The sequence below is a fragment of the Tachyglossus aculeatus genome, chromosome 9 (assembly GCF_015852505.1).
Source record: "Tachyglossus aculeatus isolate mTacAcu1 chromosome 9, mTacAcu1.pri, whole genome shotgun sequence".
NCBI lineage: Eukaryota > Metazoa > Chordata > Mammalia > Monotremata > Tachyglossidae > Tachyglossus > Tachyglossus aculeatus.
The window spans coordinates 18,826,440-18,845,503 of NC_052074.1; the positions used below are offsets into that span (position 1 = coordinate 18,826,440).

At 41.6% G+C, this 19,064-nt stretch overlaps 1 protein-coding gene across 3 annotated transcripts in view; it reads right to left on the reverse strand.

Moving 5' to 3' along the window:
- The window catches only part of TASP1 (taspase 1), a 129,817-nt gene that overhangs the window by 54,179 nt on the left and 56,574 nt on the right, over positions 1-19,064 (reverse strand). For all 3 annotated transcript variants that reach the window (XM_038751612.1, XM_038751613.1, XM_038751610.1), the window contains exons 9-10: positions 9,898-10,017; positions 5,304-5,382 (exon numbers count right to left, since the gene is read on the reverse strand). In XM_038751612.1, coding sequence (XP_038607540.1) covers positions 5,304-5,382; positions 9,898-10,017 — 199 coding nt within the window. The remainder of the gene's footprint in view (positions 1-5,303; positions 5,383-9,897; positions 10,018-19,064) is intronic.

Genomic DNA, 19,064 nt, shown 5'->3' on the forward strand with positions numbered 1-19,064 from the left:
GTTGCAGAAAGCAAAGCAGCCGAATCAATCCTAGGAAAAAGACTCCCCAGCTTCAGAGGGAACAGGAGCAGAAACAGAGAACAGTGGTGAGGATAAAGGCTGATGAACTGGTTATTTCTAGGTTATTTCTTTATTTATTATTATTATTAGGTTAGTATTACCGGTTATTTCTTCTAGTTATACTAGGTTATTTCTTCTAGTAATAGTTTACACGTAATGAAAACTTCGGTTCAAATTCATGACAGCTACTTATATTTTCTCCGCCCTGACATTTGGTTCTATTTTATTTTTTCCTATCCCTTCACATCAACCCTAGAGACGTTAAATCTAAAAATAACATAATGAATTCAACACAAATCTTAACATTGCATGAAAAACCAAGTATGAAAATGTAATCAGAAGCTCTCCTAATAACAATATAACCATGATCTATGCTGCTTTGCTGTGATCTGAGCGTTGTTCAGATCCCCTACCCATCGCTAAACTCCTTCTGCAGGATGTCTAGGATTGGAGAATTTAAAAAAAAGTAAATTAAAACCCCATATTATTCTTAAAAAGGTTTTATTTTTTAAACCTGATATTTACTCAAATGAATACAAAATTGACCAGAAAACTATCCCACTCAAAGTCAAGGGGTGTTTGTTTGTTTTTCATATTCCCCAAATCCATAAACTTTACCTATAAAGTAGCAGCCATCCATCTGGGTCATTCTAAGGAGAGTAAATGCATGATAAACATTTCCATTGTCTTCCTTCTATTGAAAATTCCCACTTCTTCTCTCCCAATTTCTTCTTCTCAGCTCCTTTTTCCACATCTCCTCTTTCTTCCTTTCCACTTCCCTCTTCTCCTTCTTTCTACCAGAAGGAGCCTCCTTCCTTGCACACCTCAGCAAGTCTTTAATACAACACTGAATGCTCCTATTCTTTAGGAACCACACACCGTATGCTTCCAAACCAATGAGATTTTCCCAAGATGATGGTAGGATTGCCAACTCTGGCCCATAGAGCCTGGAAACTAGAGGATCTGTCTGGTGTCCAGACAGACATCTGCAGCATGTGGGAAGGCAGAAGCTACTTTTCTGCCCATCCCTGCTCATACAGAGAAGTGTTAGTATTAGCAGCTGCCAAAGCGTCTGCTGCTACGGGCACTGTCACGCTGAACGCTGGTCCCCTCTAGACTGTAAGCTAGTTGTGGCAGGGAATGGGTCTGTTATATTCTTCCAAGCACTTGTACGGTGCTTTGCACCCAGTAAGTGCTAAGAAAACACGATTGACTGACTAATGCTGATGGCATGCCCTACCTCTAGGCACCTGGAGTCCCGGAACACGAAGTAAGAAGGTGTGAAGACGTGTACAAGGGCGGTGGGTACAAGGGTGGTGTTTGTTTGTGGTGAAGGCCAAGAGAACCCGAGGAGTCCACCCTTGAACCGAGCCCTCTGGCATGCCGACCCACTCCTCTGGTTGACCACTGGCAGTCAAGCAATTGATGCTCTCCAGATGCTCATTTTGGGGCCGGTCATTTGCCACTGATCACATATACAGGAACAAGGACAAAATGGAAGACCAGAAATAATATTTCTGGAAGTATAAATAGTACACTAGGTAGCATACAGAAAACAAGATGTATGCATATGTAGCATATATATATATATCATCTGAGATAATTAAATAATTCCCACATATATATATATATATATGTTTGTGCATATTTATTACTCTATTTATTTTACTTGTACATATTTATTCTATTTATTTTATTTTGTTAATATGTTTTGTTTTGTTGTCCGTCTCCCCCTTCTAGACTGTGAGCCTGCTGTTGGGTAGGGACTGTCTCTATATGTTGCCAACTTGTACTTCCCAAGAGCTTAGTACAGTGCTCTGCACACAGTAAGCGCTCAATAAGTACGACTGAATGAATGAAGATGACTTGAGCGTCTGAAAAAATTCCACCAGGCCTAGATTCCCACATTTGAAGCATCTGTGGAAGCACACAATTCCCTGAATATCAGTTTCTCTCTAACAACTTACCAGCATTAGATCTAGTTTGTAATTTCAATATGTGATGAGTTACGCCATGTACAATGTTCAAAGCAACAAATTACTAATTCACGAAATGTAAAGTCAACCTCCTATGCCTTTCAGTGATCTTAACTGGCAGGACTTAAAAGTGCACACAAATCTCAAGTAATTCCTAGGAAATATTTGATTTGTGCTCAATGGTGCCACTAAATTTAAACATTCAACCTGCTGAACAAAACAGTAACCACTGCTACAGCTCATTGACCAGCTTACATAAACCCTTACAACGTACACTGTCCTTTATTTGAATTTTATGTCAAAAACTGAACCGACCACTCCGTAGGCTTTTTAAAGAACAAGGATTTTACATCTACTAAATTTCCAGAGCTTAAAAGAACCACAACAAAAAATGCCAAAAAAAAAAAAGGCACTGCACTATAAAAGGCTTCCCACATATTGAGTGAGCTCTGCATCTAACAAGAACCTTCTACTGAGAGAACCAAGATGGCAAAATAAGAGAAGGCCTTCAATTCAGTATGGGCCTCTAAGCAGCGTGTCAGAAAGAAATTGTTTTTCTGCTCCTTTTGATGGGCTACGCTTTCAAGTCAGGAAATTAGAAACAGGTGTGCCAGAGGGCACTCACATCCATGCTCCACACTGAAAAACACACGTTTTCAATTTTCTAACATGAAAGGGACTCCTGTTGAATGAAAGGAGAAATGAAAATCCAGCTCTGTTTCTGCAAGCCATATGAAGACGGCTTAGAAAAATCTCTTGACGAGTTGCTCGACTCACTCTCCGACTGCTAGCAGGTATCGTTCCCCGATGGGAAGACAAGCAAAGAAAAATTTACACTAAAGATAATAGTGTCGCAATTTTAATCCAAGGCTTGATCCCGTGCATCAGTTTTTCTGTATTCTATTTCCACTCACGATTTGGAGGGAAAATGTTTTGTTGCCTCCAAAATAAACAAGTAGTAACATCCTCCAAGAAGTCCATATGTGTTATCTTGGCGCTAGAGGCGGAAATACACGGATTTATCCGATGTAGCTGCACGGAGCTTTGAAAGCAAATGTCTAGGCTGTATACCGTTAGCTTCTTGTGGCCAAGCCACGTGTCTACCAACTCTGTTGTACTGTACTCACCCAAGTGCTTAGTAAAGTGTTCTGCACAAGGCAAGGACTCAATAAGTACCACTACTTCACTGACTGATTAAGGTGCAGGACTTTTGAGGGGCCCAGACACACCTGAAATCCAAATACTGGGCCCATTGCTCCATGTGGAATGACCTGGCTGACAGCTGCTCAGAATCTCTTATGCGGGACAGATTACTTTCTGCTTTGAGCCTTAGAGCACGTGTGTGGACGTGTTTAGTCATCTATCTACTAGGTCAACTACAACTTCAGGCATGATTTGAGGAACTTAACCCATCCTCTTAATCATCATTCTCCAAACTCCATCTCCATATCAGTGAGATTGCCAGGCGATCATGGCTAAGGACCCTCTAAACGGTAAGCTGTTTGTGGGCAAGAAATGTGTCATATTCATTCATTCAATTGTATTTATTAAGCGCTTACTGTGTGCAGAACACTGTACTAAGCAATTGGCAAAGTACAATACACCAATAAACAGGAACTTTGCTAAACTGTTCTCAAACAAGTGAGCACAGTGCTCTGTACACAGTAAATGCTCAGTACATGATTGATAACCAAGCAAGCCACATCGGCCGTGCACACCCATTAAGTGTTCACAGCAATAAAGCTTTCTTGGATAAATATTAGTGTCAAGCTTTGGTCATATACCTGCCCATATTTGGGGAGATTCTGAATTCCATCAGCAACATTTCCAAAAGAGAAAGATCCTGAGCTACTTGGTATTTATTGTCCCAGTGGGCACAAAGAGATGAAGTTATCTGCTCCCCCAGTGCTTCAGCTATCATATTTGCTGGACTTACTCCCATATTATCCCTTCACACTTGAGGAAGCCCTCATGGTGGGATAAGATGAAAGAAAAAAGGGGAAAGAGAGAGAATGATCATAGGCCGATGCAATGCCAGTTGGCTTTACCGAGGCTCATCCCAGACCAACCATCAATCAGTGACTATTTAATATTTAGGGCCTACACCAAAACAATTCATCCTTGACAGAAGGCCATGAAAACCCCTAAAAAATGTTCTTTTTTAATTAATCTAGTTTCTAGAGATGTTTTAGTGTACAGGCCATGAGCCCTTTGAATGACTACAATAAATCAATTTCCCTAGGGTGCCTTCCAAGCCATAGTGACGTTTTTTCCCCCCTGCTGGAACAAGTCTTTGATTTGTTGCCCCCTGCGGCATCTCTCGCCTGGGGTCTAGGATTAGTGATACATGCCTCCGAAGCAGCCTTCTAGACATTCCCCCTCTAGACGGTAAGCTCACTGCGGGCAGAGAACACGTCTACCAACTCTGTTATACTGCAGTCTCCCAATCGCGTAGCACAGTGCTCAGCACACAGTAAGCGCTCAATAGATACCATTGATTGATCCACTAACATGTGCCCCTGTGCCCTCAGTGCACCCTCTCCAGGAGGGCATCCTCAGAGCCAGGAGCCCCCTCAGGTAGCTGAAACCGTTGTCCTCCGCTGACTGTGCTCAGGGCAGCTGCCCCGATACCCATCCAGCTCTTTCCCTTCTTCAGCTTTCTTAAACACACATTCAGAACATTCCACCCTGAGAAGAAGGTTTTAATGGCATTTGTTAAGCGCTAACTATGTGTCAGGAACTTTACTAAGCGCTGAGGTAGACACAAGCTAATCAGGTTGTACATAACCCGAAGCAGTGTGGCTCAGTGGAAAGAGCACGGGCTTTGGAGTCAGAGGTCATGAGTACAAATCCCGGATCTGCCGATTGTCAGCTGTGCGACTTCGGGCAAGTCTCTGTGCCTCAGTTACCTCATCTGTAAAATGGGGATTAAGACTGTGAGCTCCCCGTGGGACAGCCTGATCACCTTGTAAGTGCTTTCCACATAGTAATTATCATTAAAACCCATGTCCCATGTGGGGCTCACAGTCTTAAATTCCCCTTTTACAGGTGAGGGAACTGAGGCACAGAGAAGTAAAGTGACTTGCCCATGGTCGCACAGCAGATAAGCAGCAGAACCGGAGTTAAAATCCAGGTCCTCTGACTCCCAGGCCCGTTGGGACAACAAACTAAATACTTCAAATACACATAAAAATGCATTTGTTTTATTTAAAATAAAACAATGATGCTAAAAAGCACTGAAAAATGGTTATTGAAAGAGGCAAATACCTGAGGTACTCACAGCTGTGGAATAGGGATTCTGAACTCCAGTGTTTTCAGCCCAGCAGCCACATCCATACAGAGCGGCCTGAAAAAAAAAAATGGATTCTATCAAATTCTGATTAAGTTCATGTTGAAGCCTTTGAAAGAAGAACAAGAAGAACCATTAAAATGTTCTGTTTTAAGTATTTTGGAACTTTTAATGGAGAACAAAGTGGTGATAAGAATATCCACACACTGAACACTTGTACATCTCTATACAGTGTTCGGTGCTTAGGTTATGTATGTGTTAATAGGTTTCTGTTTTGCTCATTTGCTCGGTTAGCACAACTCCTCCAAGAGGCCTTCCCTGACTGAGTCCTCATTTCTGTCCTCTCCTCTGCATCGGCCCCACACTTGGATTTGCTGTATTCATCCCTCCCTCAGCCTCACAGTACTTACGTATATATCCATAATTTATTTATTTATATTAATGTCTGTCTTCCCCACTAATAATAATAGTAGTATTTGTTAAGTGCTTACTATGTGTGAAGCACTGTTCTAAGTGCAGGGGGAATACAAGGTGATCAGGTTGTTCTATGTGGGGCTCACAGTCTTAATCCCCATTTTACAGATGAGGTAACTGAGGCACAGAGAAACTAAGTGGCTTGCCCAAGGTCACACAGCTGACAAGTGGCAGAGCTGTGATTCAAACCCATGACCTCTGACTCCCAAGCCCGTGCTCTTTCCACTGAGCCACGCTGCTTCCCCTGTAGACTGTAAACTCGTTGTTGGCAGGAAATGTCTACCGACTCTGTTATACTGTACTCTCCCAAGCGCTTAGTACAGTGCTCTGCAAAGAAGAAGTGTTCAATAAATACGACTGATTTATCGATTCCGGGCATGGAATGCCCTCCCTCTGCCCACCCGCCAAGCTAGCTCTTCCTCCCTTCAAGGCCCTACTGAGAGCTCACCTACTCCAGGAGGCCTTCCCAGACTGAGCCCCTTCCTTCCTCTCCCCCTCGTCCCCCTCTCCATCCCCCCCATCTTACCTCCTTCCCTTCCCCACAGCACCTGCATATATGTATATGTTTGTACATATTTATTACTCTATTCATTTATTTATTTATTTATTTATTTTGTCTGTACATAGCTATTCTATTTATTTTATTTTGTTAGTATGTTTGGTTTTGTTCTCTGTCTCCCCCTTTTAGACTGTGAGCCCACTGTTAGGTAGGGACTGTCTCTATATGTTGCCAACTTGTACTTCCCAAGCACTTAGTACAGTGCTCTGCACACAGTAAGCGCTCAATAAATACGACTGATGATGACGATGATGATCGATTGCCTGCTCTCCCTTCCTGGTATAAAGGAGAGGCAAAGAACAATTTACGGAAAACCCTCCACTTCTCTCTTCTGCCTGAGTTCCCTTCCACCAGTTCCTATTAGATACGTAGGCTCTCCATTTCTCTTGCAATCCTACATTCCACTCCTCTAACACCAATCTACTCTCTGTGCCTCGATCTTATTTATCCCATTACTAACCCACATACTCCCTCTTCATATCTGATAGTCCTCTCCACAAATTCAAAACCCTCTTAAAGTCAAATCTTCCAAGAAGCCTTCACAGACTAAGCTCTTTATTTCCCCATCTGCCCTCCCCTCTGCATCAACTATAATAATAATAATGGTGCTTGTTAAGGGCTTACTATGTGCCAAGCACTGTTCTAAGCACCGGGGTAGGTACAAGTTAATCAGGTTGTCCCACATGAGGCTCACTATGAACCTGGCTTATAGCCCTCACGCACTTTGATAGTCACCCCAGTCCACAATTCTTATATTCTACATTTTCCCCTATCTCTAATCTATTTTAATGTCCATCTCCCCCTGAAGATTGTAAGTTCCCTGGGGGCAGGGATTGTATCTACCAACTCTGCTGTACTGTACTTTCCCAAGTGTTTAGTACACTGCTCTGCACACAGTAAGAGATCAATAAATTTAGACTGTGAGCCCACTGTTGGGTAGGGACTGTCTCTATATGTTGCCAACTTGTACTTCCCAAGCGCTTAGTACAGTGCTCTCCACACAGTAAGTGCTCAATAAATACGATTCATTGAATAAATACCACCGATTGACTGATGGGTATAACAGCCCATGTCTTTCCGTACTTTCCATTTTAACTCGGGCCCCCTTTCCTGTCCCACTGTTCAGGTCAGTACCTAAGGATATTTTTCCTGGCTTTTCCTAACTCTACATGGAGTTGAGTGTCCTTTTCCAGGTTAATTTCAATTTTCTCCATATTCAAGAGAGTAACAACATCTAGCACCTGGTGACCACATTGTGGCAAAGCTAAGGTCAATTCTCTCTCTGGGACCCTTCACGGTCCAAAACACAACTGTCACCAGTCTTTGCAATAAGCAACCAACTAAAGCAATTACCAAAACATCCCAAATTGTCACAAACAGTCTAGAAACATCTTTGCCACTCATGTACTACACTTTATCTGACTAGGTCTTTCAGCAAACCCAACAAGAAGTAAGGATTTTAGGAGCTAGCTTCAACTTCTCACCAAAGGAAAGTAAGAGTAATAAACCTTTTAAAATGCATCATATCTCACCTGTCTAAAATTTGCATGTTCCTTTTTTTGATCTCTAAAATGCTACTGAGAACCAATAAGAGTGAGATTTGCACATTGCTAGCTAAAATGAAGAATAGTAGCTTCATTCACACATCCTTGTCACATTTCACTGACGTTAACGACAGGTTATATTTGGAAAAAGTAGAGGGTCAAAAAGGACCCTACGTGATCATCTAATCCACCCTCTCTTGGAGGAGCATATGTAGAATGTTCTTAGTGAAGCTGTATGGGCAAGCAGCGAAGAGAAGCAACTTGTGTTTACCATCATCATCATCATCATCAATCGTATTTATTGAGCGCTTACTGTGTGCAGGAAAGTAGAACAAACCCTTGTTCCTTTTTGTGATCCTTCAACCTTAAAGCAGGGAAGAAGGATTGCTCATACAATTTAGAACATGCCCTTCCTTCAACATGGAACACACTCTCCACATCAAATACATGAAACGACCTCCCTCCCAAACAGTAGTATTTATTCAGCACTTACCCTGGGCAGAACAACTGGACCAAATGTTCAGAAGAGTACAGAAGGTTAGTAGACCAAATGTTCAGAAGAGTTCAGAAGGTTAGTAGACATGATCCCTGCCCTCAAGAAGCTTACAGTCTAACAGAACTTACAATCTACGGCAATGTAATTTCACTTACGTCTAGAACTTACTCTTATTTCTAGGTGGAACATAACTGACTGCATGTAAGTCTGTGGAAAAACATTTCAATCTTTTTCATAGCTCTCTTCTGATCCCCCTTCTAATTTTCAACATCTCAAGCTGTAGAGGCAAAAATTAAACAATTCTGCCTACGTAAAACCATTTATAATAGCTATGTAACTATTTTTAACGCCGTGCCAGGAAAACGGTAGGATGTCCGCATATATGGTACGAGATATATTGCCGCTAAAGTCACCTAACTTCTCTGCGCCTCAGTTACCTCATCTGTAAAATGGGGATAAAGACTGTGTCCCCGACGTGGGACAGTCTGATTACCTTATATCAACCCCAGAGTTTAGAACAGTGCCTGGCTTAAAGAATACCATCATTATCATCATCATCACTGGGGTAGATACAAGCTAATCAGGCTGGCACAGTCCATGTCCTGCATGGGGCTCACAGTATTAATCTCCATTTTACAGATGAGGCAACTAGGCGCAGATAATTTAAGTGAGTTGCTCCAAGTCACACAGAAGACAAGTGGCAGAGCTGGGATGTGAACCTAGGTCCTTCTGACTCCAGGCCCGTGCTCTATCCTCTATGCCATACTGCTTCTCACTAATCACTATGAAATAGGCTAAGAGTCAGAAATCATTAATTTACGCATTTCGAAACAGGATTTGTCCTTGATTACAAAATAAGTTTGGCTGATAGGGACAGTAATAAGACTCCAGTGACATAAAAATGTATTTTCTGTTTACCTTCCAAATTTTGTTGCATCCCATCCCACTGCCCACTAACTACCATGGCCAAATCACTCATAAGTGCCATATCTAAGAACCAGCGCATCACAATAATCATTTTTCACTTTTTTATCTGCAATAGCCAAGCATAAAGCACTTACTGGTATCAATAAGCACTGTTTAGTGCACGATTAAGTCCAAGTGGCTGAACATATGATAAAGGCTGAGAAGCAGCGTGGCTCAGTGGAAAGAGCCCAGGCTTGGGAGGCAGAGGTCATGGGCTCTAATCCCGGTTCCACCACTTGTCCGCTGTGTGACTTTGGGCAAGTCACTTAACCTCTCTGTGCCTCAGTTCCCTCATCTGCAAAATGGGGATGAAGACTGTGAGTCCCATGTGGGACAACCTGATTACCTTGTATCCCTCCAGTGCTTAGAACAGTGCTTGGCCCACAGTAAGTGCTTAACAAATACCATCTTTATTATTACTATTATTTGTTTCTTGTTTTTCCCTTATTCCATTAAGTAGAACAATTTATGAGAACAAGCAAACTTTCTCTTCCCCTTTCCATTTTCAAGGCCATTCCCAAAGGTGTAGTCACCTGACCAACTCTCCCAGGATGCTTCAAGGCTAAACCTCCACTGGAGACAGCAGCAGCAACATTTCCTTCTTGGTCAACAACCACTGCTCCGACTGTATCCAAAGTTCCTGAGTCGTTTTCCTGATGATAAACAAAGCACAAAAAAATGCTGTGACTATAATACCAAAATCATGAGGGATTAGTTTAACCGGAATAATTAACTATGCTTTTAGTGCAATGCCAGATGACAACAAAATTAAGCCAAGTCTGAAGTGTGTTCTTTTCCAAACTCCTAAAACAAATAGATACATTTAAAGTGATATGGACATATCATCATGCCACCCCATAGGCACTCACATGCCCCTTCCAGACTGTGAGCCCGCTGTTGGGTAGGGACCGTCTCTATATGTTGCTAACTTGTACTTCCCAAGCACTTAGTACAGTGCTCTGCACACAGTAAGCGCTCAATAAATATGATTGAATGAATGAATGTGAAATTTCTTTATCACTAAAAGATGATAATACAATAGTAAAATTCAGCTCAGCAAACTCTTCCCGTACAGTCAGTCCTCCTATAACACGAGGGTTGTATTCTTAATGTATCCTGCACTAAGGAAAACTGGCATTTTAATATTCACCCTATGCCTGATGCCACACACGTGACCACAGTCTTTTCTTCCAACACCACGTCACATTCTAGCTAGACAAAAATATGTGGTCCGAAATAAATTCCCTAATAGGGTTGCACAGTAAATGAATCAACCCAGTTCCTCTAACTCTCAGATCTATGTTCTTTCCATTAATGCCACACTGCTTTCCACCGGAAAACAAACAGGGAGCTTACAATCTAATTACCATTAATTAACATTTACAGCACCAAATTGGGCCAAGAACTTTCCTTTTACTAACATCATAAATTGACAGTCACCTAAAACTAATCACAATGATAAATACGTCAATCCCCATTCTCAACTCAGCCTTAAGATTTCCTGAGTAAAAAAATGGAAAGTCTTCTCTCATAAATTCTATGTTTTGATCTGATTTTCTCATTCTTCAGGTGATATATGGTAAATCTGTTTATTTATTAGACCCCTCCCCATTGCAACATCCTCCCCAAACAAAAAAGAAGCCCCAATATTCATTCATTTATTCAATCGTATTTATTGAGCGCTTACTGTGTGCAAAGCACTGTACTAAGCGCTTGGGAAGTACAAGTTGGCAACATATAAAGATGGTCCCTACCCAACAACGCACTCACGGTCTGGAAGGGGGAGACAGACAACAAAACAAAACATGTGGACAGGTGTCAAGTCGTCGGAACACATAGAAATAAAGGGAAAGAGGAACTAAATCGTGCCTAATTTAGAAAGTAATCAGGATACAAATTTCAACCGCAACTCTCAAAATAACACTGGAATCAACCAAAATCAAATCTACTTACTGATGAAAAACTAAGCTCAGTTTCCACTAGTACATTCAATATTATAGAAAATATGATATTATGAAATGGTTCTTCAACCAAGCTGCAGGTCATTTTTCAGCTGTAGGTCATTATTCTGGCAGGATCTCGGATTCAATATCACTTGACTTGATATCGGGAAAGGGGGCTGGGAAATGGACAAATACGTATGTTTGGAGAGGGTCTACAACTTTTTATTATTATTAAACTCCTAAAATGGTCTCTTTCGAGTAAAAACTAAAGGCATTCCATTTGGCATTCTTCAAAATAAATATTGAGGGTGCCCCTTAATATACTAAATTTAGCCAATAAAAAACTGCTCTGTTGCATGGTAAGAGCATCATAAAAGTCAATTATATTTGAAGCTGAATTATAACAACGTTCAGACAAAGATATAATATAAAGAACAGAGGCAACACTCCATAAATACTTATTACATAAAATAGAAAACTTCAGTTATTAGGCAGGTTTCAAGGGACAATCCCAGTTCCCCCAATCTCCCAAGAAATAGTTTAACCATGTTATAACACTGGCAATAGAGTCCCATTTTCTAGCCCTGAGGGGAACTGGAAACAGGTTAAAAATAGCTCCCTGTGGCGCAAACTCGGGGACAACGAACGATGGCAGGAAACTCGGCACCCTGTTTCTGATCTGTTTATTTATTTATTTATCTTACTTGTACATTTCTATCCTATTTATTTTATTTTGTTGGTATGTTTGGTTCTGTTCTCTGTCTCCCCCTTTTAGACTGTGAGCCCACTGTTGGGTAGGGACTGTCTCTATGTGTTGCCAATTTGTACTTCCCAAGCGCTTAGTACAGTGCTCTGCACATAGTAAGCGCTCAATAAATACGATTGATTGATTGACTGATTGATTGATCTTAGGAAACAGTCAGGGAACATCCCAGAATTCCACTGCAAGGTCGGATAAAGGGAAAAGGAACACTCTTTCTAGGAATATGTTTGCAAGTAAGGAATAACCAAATGAGCAAGTCAACTTTATTCAGGAATGAGCACAAAAATATTTCCTAGCCACAACACCGCTGCTCACAGTGTAGTGTACTCTTCCAGGAGCTTAGTACAGTGCTCAGCACACAGTAGCCACTCGGTACATACCACTGACTGGGAGAAGCCTCTGGGAGGAGGGAGATGGTCAGGAGGTCTTCCTGCCGTAAAGGGGGATGGACCTCTTTGAGGAACCACATTGGAAACCACAAACCTAATTCCTTCCTGAAGCAGAAATGAAGATTTTGAGAGGTTTGGACTCTGCACAGTCGGTATGGGCCAATGGACCTGCAGGGCTAAGAATCACAGTGGTGGTGGAATGGGGAGGTGGCCTTCTGGGAGCAGGAGCCGTCTAAAATGGGCTAGAGGCCCAGACTTCCACACAGAGGTGTTGCCAGGTGAAAAAATTGATTAATCAATGGCATTTATTGAGCACTTGCTGTGTGCGGGGCACTGTGCTAAACGCTTGGGAGAGAACAATGTGGCTAAGTTGGTAGCCACATCCCCAGCCCACATGGGGCTTCCAGTCTAGAGGGAGAGACAGCCATTAACACATAATAAATTATTATTATTAAATAATTATTGTTATTATTATTAAATGATCATTCAAGTGAAGCAGCATGGCTCAGTGGAAAGAGCACAGGCTTGGGAGTCAGAGGTCATGGGTTCGAATCACAGCTCTGCCACTTGGCTACGCATCTACGTAGCCACTTTGTACGTATCTATTCTATTTATTTTATTTTGTTAGTATGTTTGGTTTTGTTCTCTGTCTCCCCCTTTTAGACTGTGAGCCCACTGTTGGGTGGGGACTGTCTCTATGTTTTGTCACCTTGTACTTCCCAAGCGCTTAGTACAGTGCTCTGCACACAGTAAGCACTCAATAAATACGATTGATTGATTGATAGCTGTGTGACCTTGGGCAAACCACTTAACTTCTCTGTGCCTCAACTACATCATCTGTAAAATGGGGGTTAAGACTGTGAGCCCCACGTGGGACAACCTGACCACCTGATCCCCCCAGTGCTTAGAACATTGGTTCGCACACAGTAAGCACTTAACAAATACCATCATTATTACTGTTATTATTAAGAGGCACATGAGCTCGGTGGACCTGAGGATGGGGTGGATAAAGGCTGCAAAGGCTGTGAGCCCCCCACGGGACAACCTGATCACCTTGTAACCTCCTCAGTGCTTAGAACAGTGCTTTGCACATAGTAAGCACTTAATAAATGCCATTATTATTAAATCCAAGTGCAAATGTGAAGCAGAAAGGAGTTGGAGTGGAAAAAGGGAGGAAGTGGTCACAGGATCGGCCCGGTGCAAAGGGAAGGGCCTGGAATGGCCCCGTACGACGAGCTGGGGGCACGGCCAGGCCCAGAAGCCCCCTTCGGTGCCGGATCTTTGAAGGCGGCCGAAAGGGCCTCCACCACCGTGGCAGAACCATTTTCACCTTGAAATAGCATTTTCGGAAGCTTTTCTTTTACCAGATTCGACCGTGGGCCCGTCTGGTTTACTTCCACCCCTGACAGTATTAGTATATTTAGCCACAGTATTGCAATAGATAGGCAAGATATACTCTATAGGTATTACCTACAGTTCAAGCACTTAAGAACTATAAAGTCACTGGGCTACATCTTTTTAGACAGAAAGACACACAATTGATAACTTTCATTTCTTCCTAAAACATATGTTAGTATGTTTTGTTTTGTTCTCTGTCTCCCCCTTTTAGACTGTGAGCCCACTATCGGGTAGGGACTGTCACTATATGTTGCCAACTTGTACTTCCCAAGCGCTTAGTACAGTGCTCTGCACACAGTAAGCGCTCAATAAATACGATTGATGATGATGATATAAGACAAAGGTCTATATTTAAAATGGCAATATGGAAGTAAAGAGCTGGCTGGGAACATTGTGCAAATAAATGAAGAAATAAAAGTCACCACCGAACACTTTAAAACTGCAGATTTAATTGAATACAGAATCACTTAGTCACTTCAATCACTTAAACTTCAAACGTCTATGAATTTACAAAAGCTTATATAGAGAAGCAGTGTGGCTCAGTGGGAAAAGCCCGGGCTTGGGAATCCCGGCTCCCCCGCATGTCTGCTGTGTGACCCTGGGCAAGTAACTTAACTTCTTTGAGCCTCAGTTACCTCATCTGTAAAATGAGGATTAAGACTGTGAGCCCCACATGGGACAACGTGACCACCTCGTATAATAATAACGATGGCATTTATTAAGCGCTTACTATGTGCAAAGCACTGTTCTAAATGCTGAATCCCCCCCGTGCTTAGAACAGTGCTTTGCACATAGTAAGCACTTAACAAATGCCTTCATCATCATCAAAAGGACACTTAGAGATCCTTTCTGTCTTTTCTGAGATGAGTAAAAGTGGCCCCTAATGATTTATCAAGACACGAACACATTTTACCTGACCTGCAAAGAAGAAAAATTTAAAAACTAACCAGCCCAAACTACAAACTATTACTACCACTCTCTCACTCCCAGAAAGTGATCTCTTTTTCCTTGGCAAATATTGTTGGTGCTCTAAGTAGACAAAGAAATGTTTCTTTTGGAAATTTTTCCATTTGAAAATCTCAGCTCATTTCTAACTGAAATATTCTATATGCATTAAATTGAATGAATTCTAAATTGTGAAATTCCCTTTATCCCTAATTCAGCTGATATCAATATATAATTATTTTCTACTTATATTTGTGTAGTTCTTTTATTTTTCCACAGTGACATTGTAAGCTAAACCCGGGCAGGGACCATATCTTTTTCTTTGATTGTACTCTCCTAGGTATCAAATATATACATATCAATTATCGCCAATTATTCTCAGAACACCTATGAAATAGAGGGGGAATGGTATTTGTTCCCATTTACAGATGAGACAACTGAGGTGCAAAAAGATTGAGTGACTTGCCCAAGGTCACAGAGCAGGACACAGCAGAACTGGGTCTAAGATTCAGATCTCTTGACTTTCAGGCCTGTGCTAATTCCATTAGACTAAGCTGCTTCCAATTTTCTGTTTCTGTTTTACACTCTATCAACAAAGCAATCTACCATGGAAAAAGTGCAGCCTAAAAAGACTTTAATGAAGCATTTTGTGAAAAACAGACAACAGAAAGGCAACTACAATTTCTCTGCACATTAAAAAAGCTATATTTTGGATAGTCTTTTTTAAGAAAAGGGAAAAGGGTCTTTACTAATATTTTCCAAACCATTATGCCTTATTGAAGACTAACTGTTATAAACCAGGAATCATTTGTACATCAATCTTCTAGCATTTTAAGTAGGGTAGCACAAAAGATGAGAATGCTTAGGACTGTGCCAAACTATCATTGAGGAAAACAAAAACTGATGTCACTAAGTGGATTGCAATATGATGGACTTAGTGTAACTTTGTGCCGGGACATAAAAAGGCAGGTGAGTTCAAAGAGGCAAATCCTGTTCCAGATAAAGTTAAATGCACCTAAGGGTCTGAAACACCTGTCTGAACACCTCCATAACTATTCAAGAAATAGCTCATCACTCAGTCACACTGAGAAGAAAACAGGATGTTTAAGCAAGGTTTTTATGAAGTACAGAGAAACAAGAGAAAAGAAATATTGGCATTTTAGCTTTAAGAATTCAGAATTTGGACAGGCATTAAATGTTGGCAAGTTTCACAATATACATGTAATGATGGATTATTTGGCTGTTAAATATTCATTTTGATATTGGTAAATAAAAGAGTATATGCTATATATAATCAGGATACTTATAACAGACACTCATTTGAAGGTTTTTTGGAATAGTTTTGCAAGAGTCTGTTGTTTTGAGTTATACACTTGAGTCTTGACTTATGGAAAGCAGTGTTGCCTACTGGAAAGAGCATGATTCACTTCTCTGTGCCTCAGTTCCCTCATCTGTAAAATGGGGGTGGGCCAGGGACCATGTCCAACCCAATTATCTTGTATCTATCCAGTGCTTAGAACAGTAGTAGTAAGCACTTAACAAATCCACAATCATCATTATTATTATTTACTCAGACTGCATAGATCTACGAATTTGTTTCCATTGTATTTGTTAGAGTGAACAGGGAACTCTCAGTCAAAAAAATTGGATGATGTCAGTTATTGGGCATTTATCCAATGTATGTAGAAACACAAAGGTGGCCTAGACTATAAATCTTTCCAAACAACTCTCCTTTGTGCTGAATTCTTTGCTGCTGCTTCAGGTGTTATTATCTGTGAATATGATTCCTCCACGTTAGAAAGGTAAATGCAATAGATCAGGGTGGATGTACAGAGGCTGAAGAGAATGACAGTGTGTGTATCATTAATCAATCAATCAATCAATTGCATTTATTGAGTGTTTACTGTGTGCAGAGCACTGTACTAAGCGCTTGGGAAGTCCAAGTTGGCAACATCTAGAGACGGTCCCTACCCAACAGCGGGCTCACAGTCTAGAAGGGGGAGACAGAGAACAAAACCAAATATATTAACAAAATAAAATAATTAGAATAAAAAATGTGGCTAAAATCACGGTACACCAGAACAGGAAGGGGAAACCACCACAAAGTCAATTAGAGCACGTCATCCGATATTAATAATAATAATAATGATGGTACTTGTTAAGCGCTTACTATGTGCAAAGCACTGTTCCAAGTGCTGGGGGGGATACAAGGTGATCGGGTTGCGCCACGTGGGGCTCACAGTCTTAATCCCCATTCTCCAGTTTAATCCCCATTAAACAACCAATAGGGAAGAACTGAGTTTGTGTAAAAGTTTGAATAAAAGTCAAAAGTCCTAATCTATGCTATTTTCCCTGATGGATACATGTGCCCTCTCATCTGTCTAGAAGTGGTGACAATTAGAAGTGGGAAGTAGCAAGGCCTCCTAGAAAGAACACAGGCCTGAGAGTCGGAGAACCTCGGTTCTAATCCTGGCTCTGCCTCTTGCTTGCTGTGTGATCTTAAGCAAGTCACTTAGCTTCTCTGTAACAGTTTCCTCATCTGTAAAATGGGGATTCAATACCTGTTCTCTCTTCCATTTAGACTGTCAACTCCTTGTGGGACAGGAACTGTGTCCAAGCTGATTTTCTTGTATTTGCCACAGCATTTAGTAGAGTGATTGGCACATAATAAATGCTTAACAAATACCATTAATAATAATAATAATATGCTAATTCTACTTGCAATTCTGTTTTTTGGCCTAATGGGATACACACGTTTTCTCCAGAGCCACCTGATTACTGATTGGCACACCACAGAAGACTTCCTCCAGTGGACTTCATTCCTGCCCACACCTAAACAACTTACCTCCCTTCCCTACCTCCTCCCCATAATTTCATTCAATTGTATTTATTGAGTGCTCACTGTGTGCAGAGCACTGTATAATTTAATATGTCCATAAATGGTGCAGGTTGTGTCAGCACATAAGCGCTGAGACATTCGCGAAGATATTACCTTGGCGAAGAAAATGAATCAGGAAATGTCTCCTGGAGGAGGTGGGGTTTCAGAAGGGCTTCGAAGATGGGAAGAACTGTGACCTGGGCAGATTTGAAAGAGGTAGGGGTTCCAGGAGAGAGGGCACGAGGAAGCAAATGAGGTTAGTTTGGCATGACATGGAGAGTACCGGGTGAAGGGGCTGGATAAGGAGAGAGTTCGTGGAAAGCCTCAAAGCCAAGGTCAGGGGTTTTGCGTCAAGTGAAAAGAAACAGGTAGCTACTGAAAGCTTTTGAGGGGAAAGGTGCAAGCAAAATGGTTTTTTACCCAGGCTGCGGTGGATAATTATAGGGTGAAGAAGTGGGATGAGGTTAGAGGCAGGGAAACAGGTCAAGTAGCTGATTCAGTAATCTACCTGAAAAATGATGACAGCTTGAATTACAGGAGGCTTTTCTGGTGATACAAGAAATATTCGACAAAAAGAATCAGTAGGACTGAGTGACAGACTACATGTGAAGTTTAGAAGCTAGTGAGGAGACGAAGATGACTTCGAGATTATGGGTTTGTGGGACTGGGGGATGGTGAAACTGGTGACAGATAAGAAGCAGAATGCAAGAAAGAAGATGAGGTGCTCAGTTTTAGACATGTTCAGTTTTGAGATGTCGTGGAAAGAAGAAATGTGAGATTGCAAATCAAGAGATTGTACTAGAGAGGTAGATTCAGGAGTCCTCCACAGAGAACTAGCAGCTAGGCCATGCTGGGAAGCACAGTAGCCTAGTGGATAGAGCCTGAACCTAGCAATCAAAGGACCTGGGTTCTAATCCTGACTCCATCACTTTCCTGCTGTGTGATCTTGGGCCAGTCACTTAACTTCTCCGTGCCTCAGTTCCCTCACCTGCAAAATGAGAGTTCAATACCTGTTCTCCCTCCTACTTACTCTGTGAGCCCTACATGTAACCTGATTCTCCTGTGTAGCTACTTCAGTGCTTAGTAAAGTGGTTGGTACACAGTAATCGCTTAACAAATACCACAGCTATTATTGGTAGCAGTATTATTCACTATAGCCAGCAAGTGGATGAGTTCCCTGAGAGAGTGCTGAAGGAGAAAAAGTGCCCCCTCACAGATTTTTATGAGAAGCAGCGTGGCTTAGTGGAAAGAGCACAGGCTTGGGAGTCAGAGGCTGTGAGTTCTAATCCCAACTCCACCACGTATCAGCTGTGTGACTCTGTGCCTCAGTTACCTCATCTGTAAAATGGGGATTAAGACTGTGAGTCCCACATGGGGCAACCTG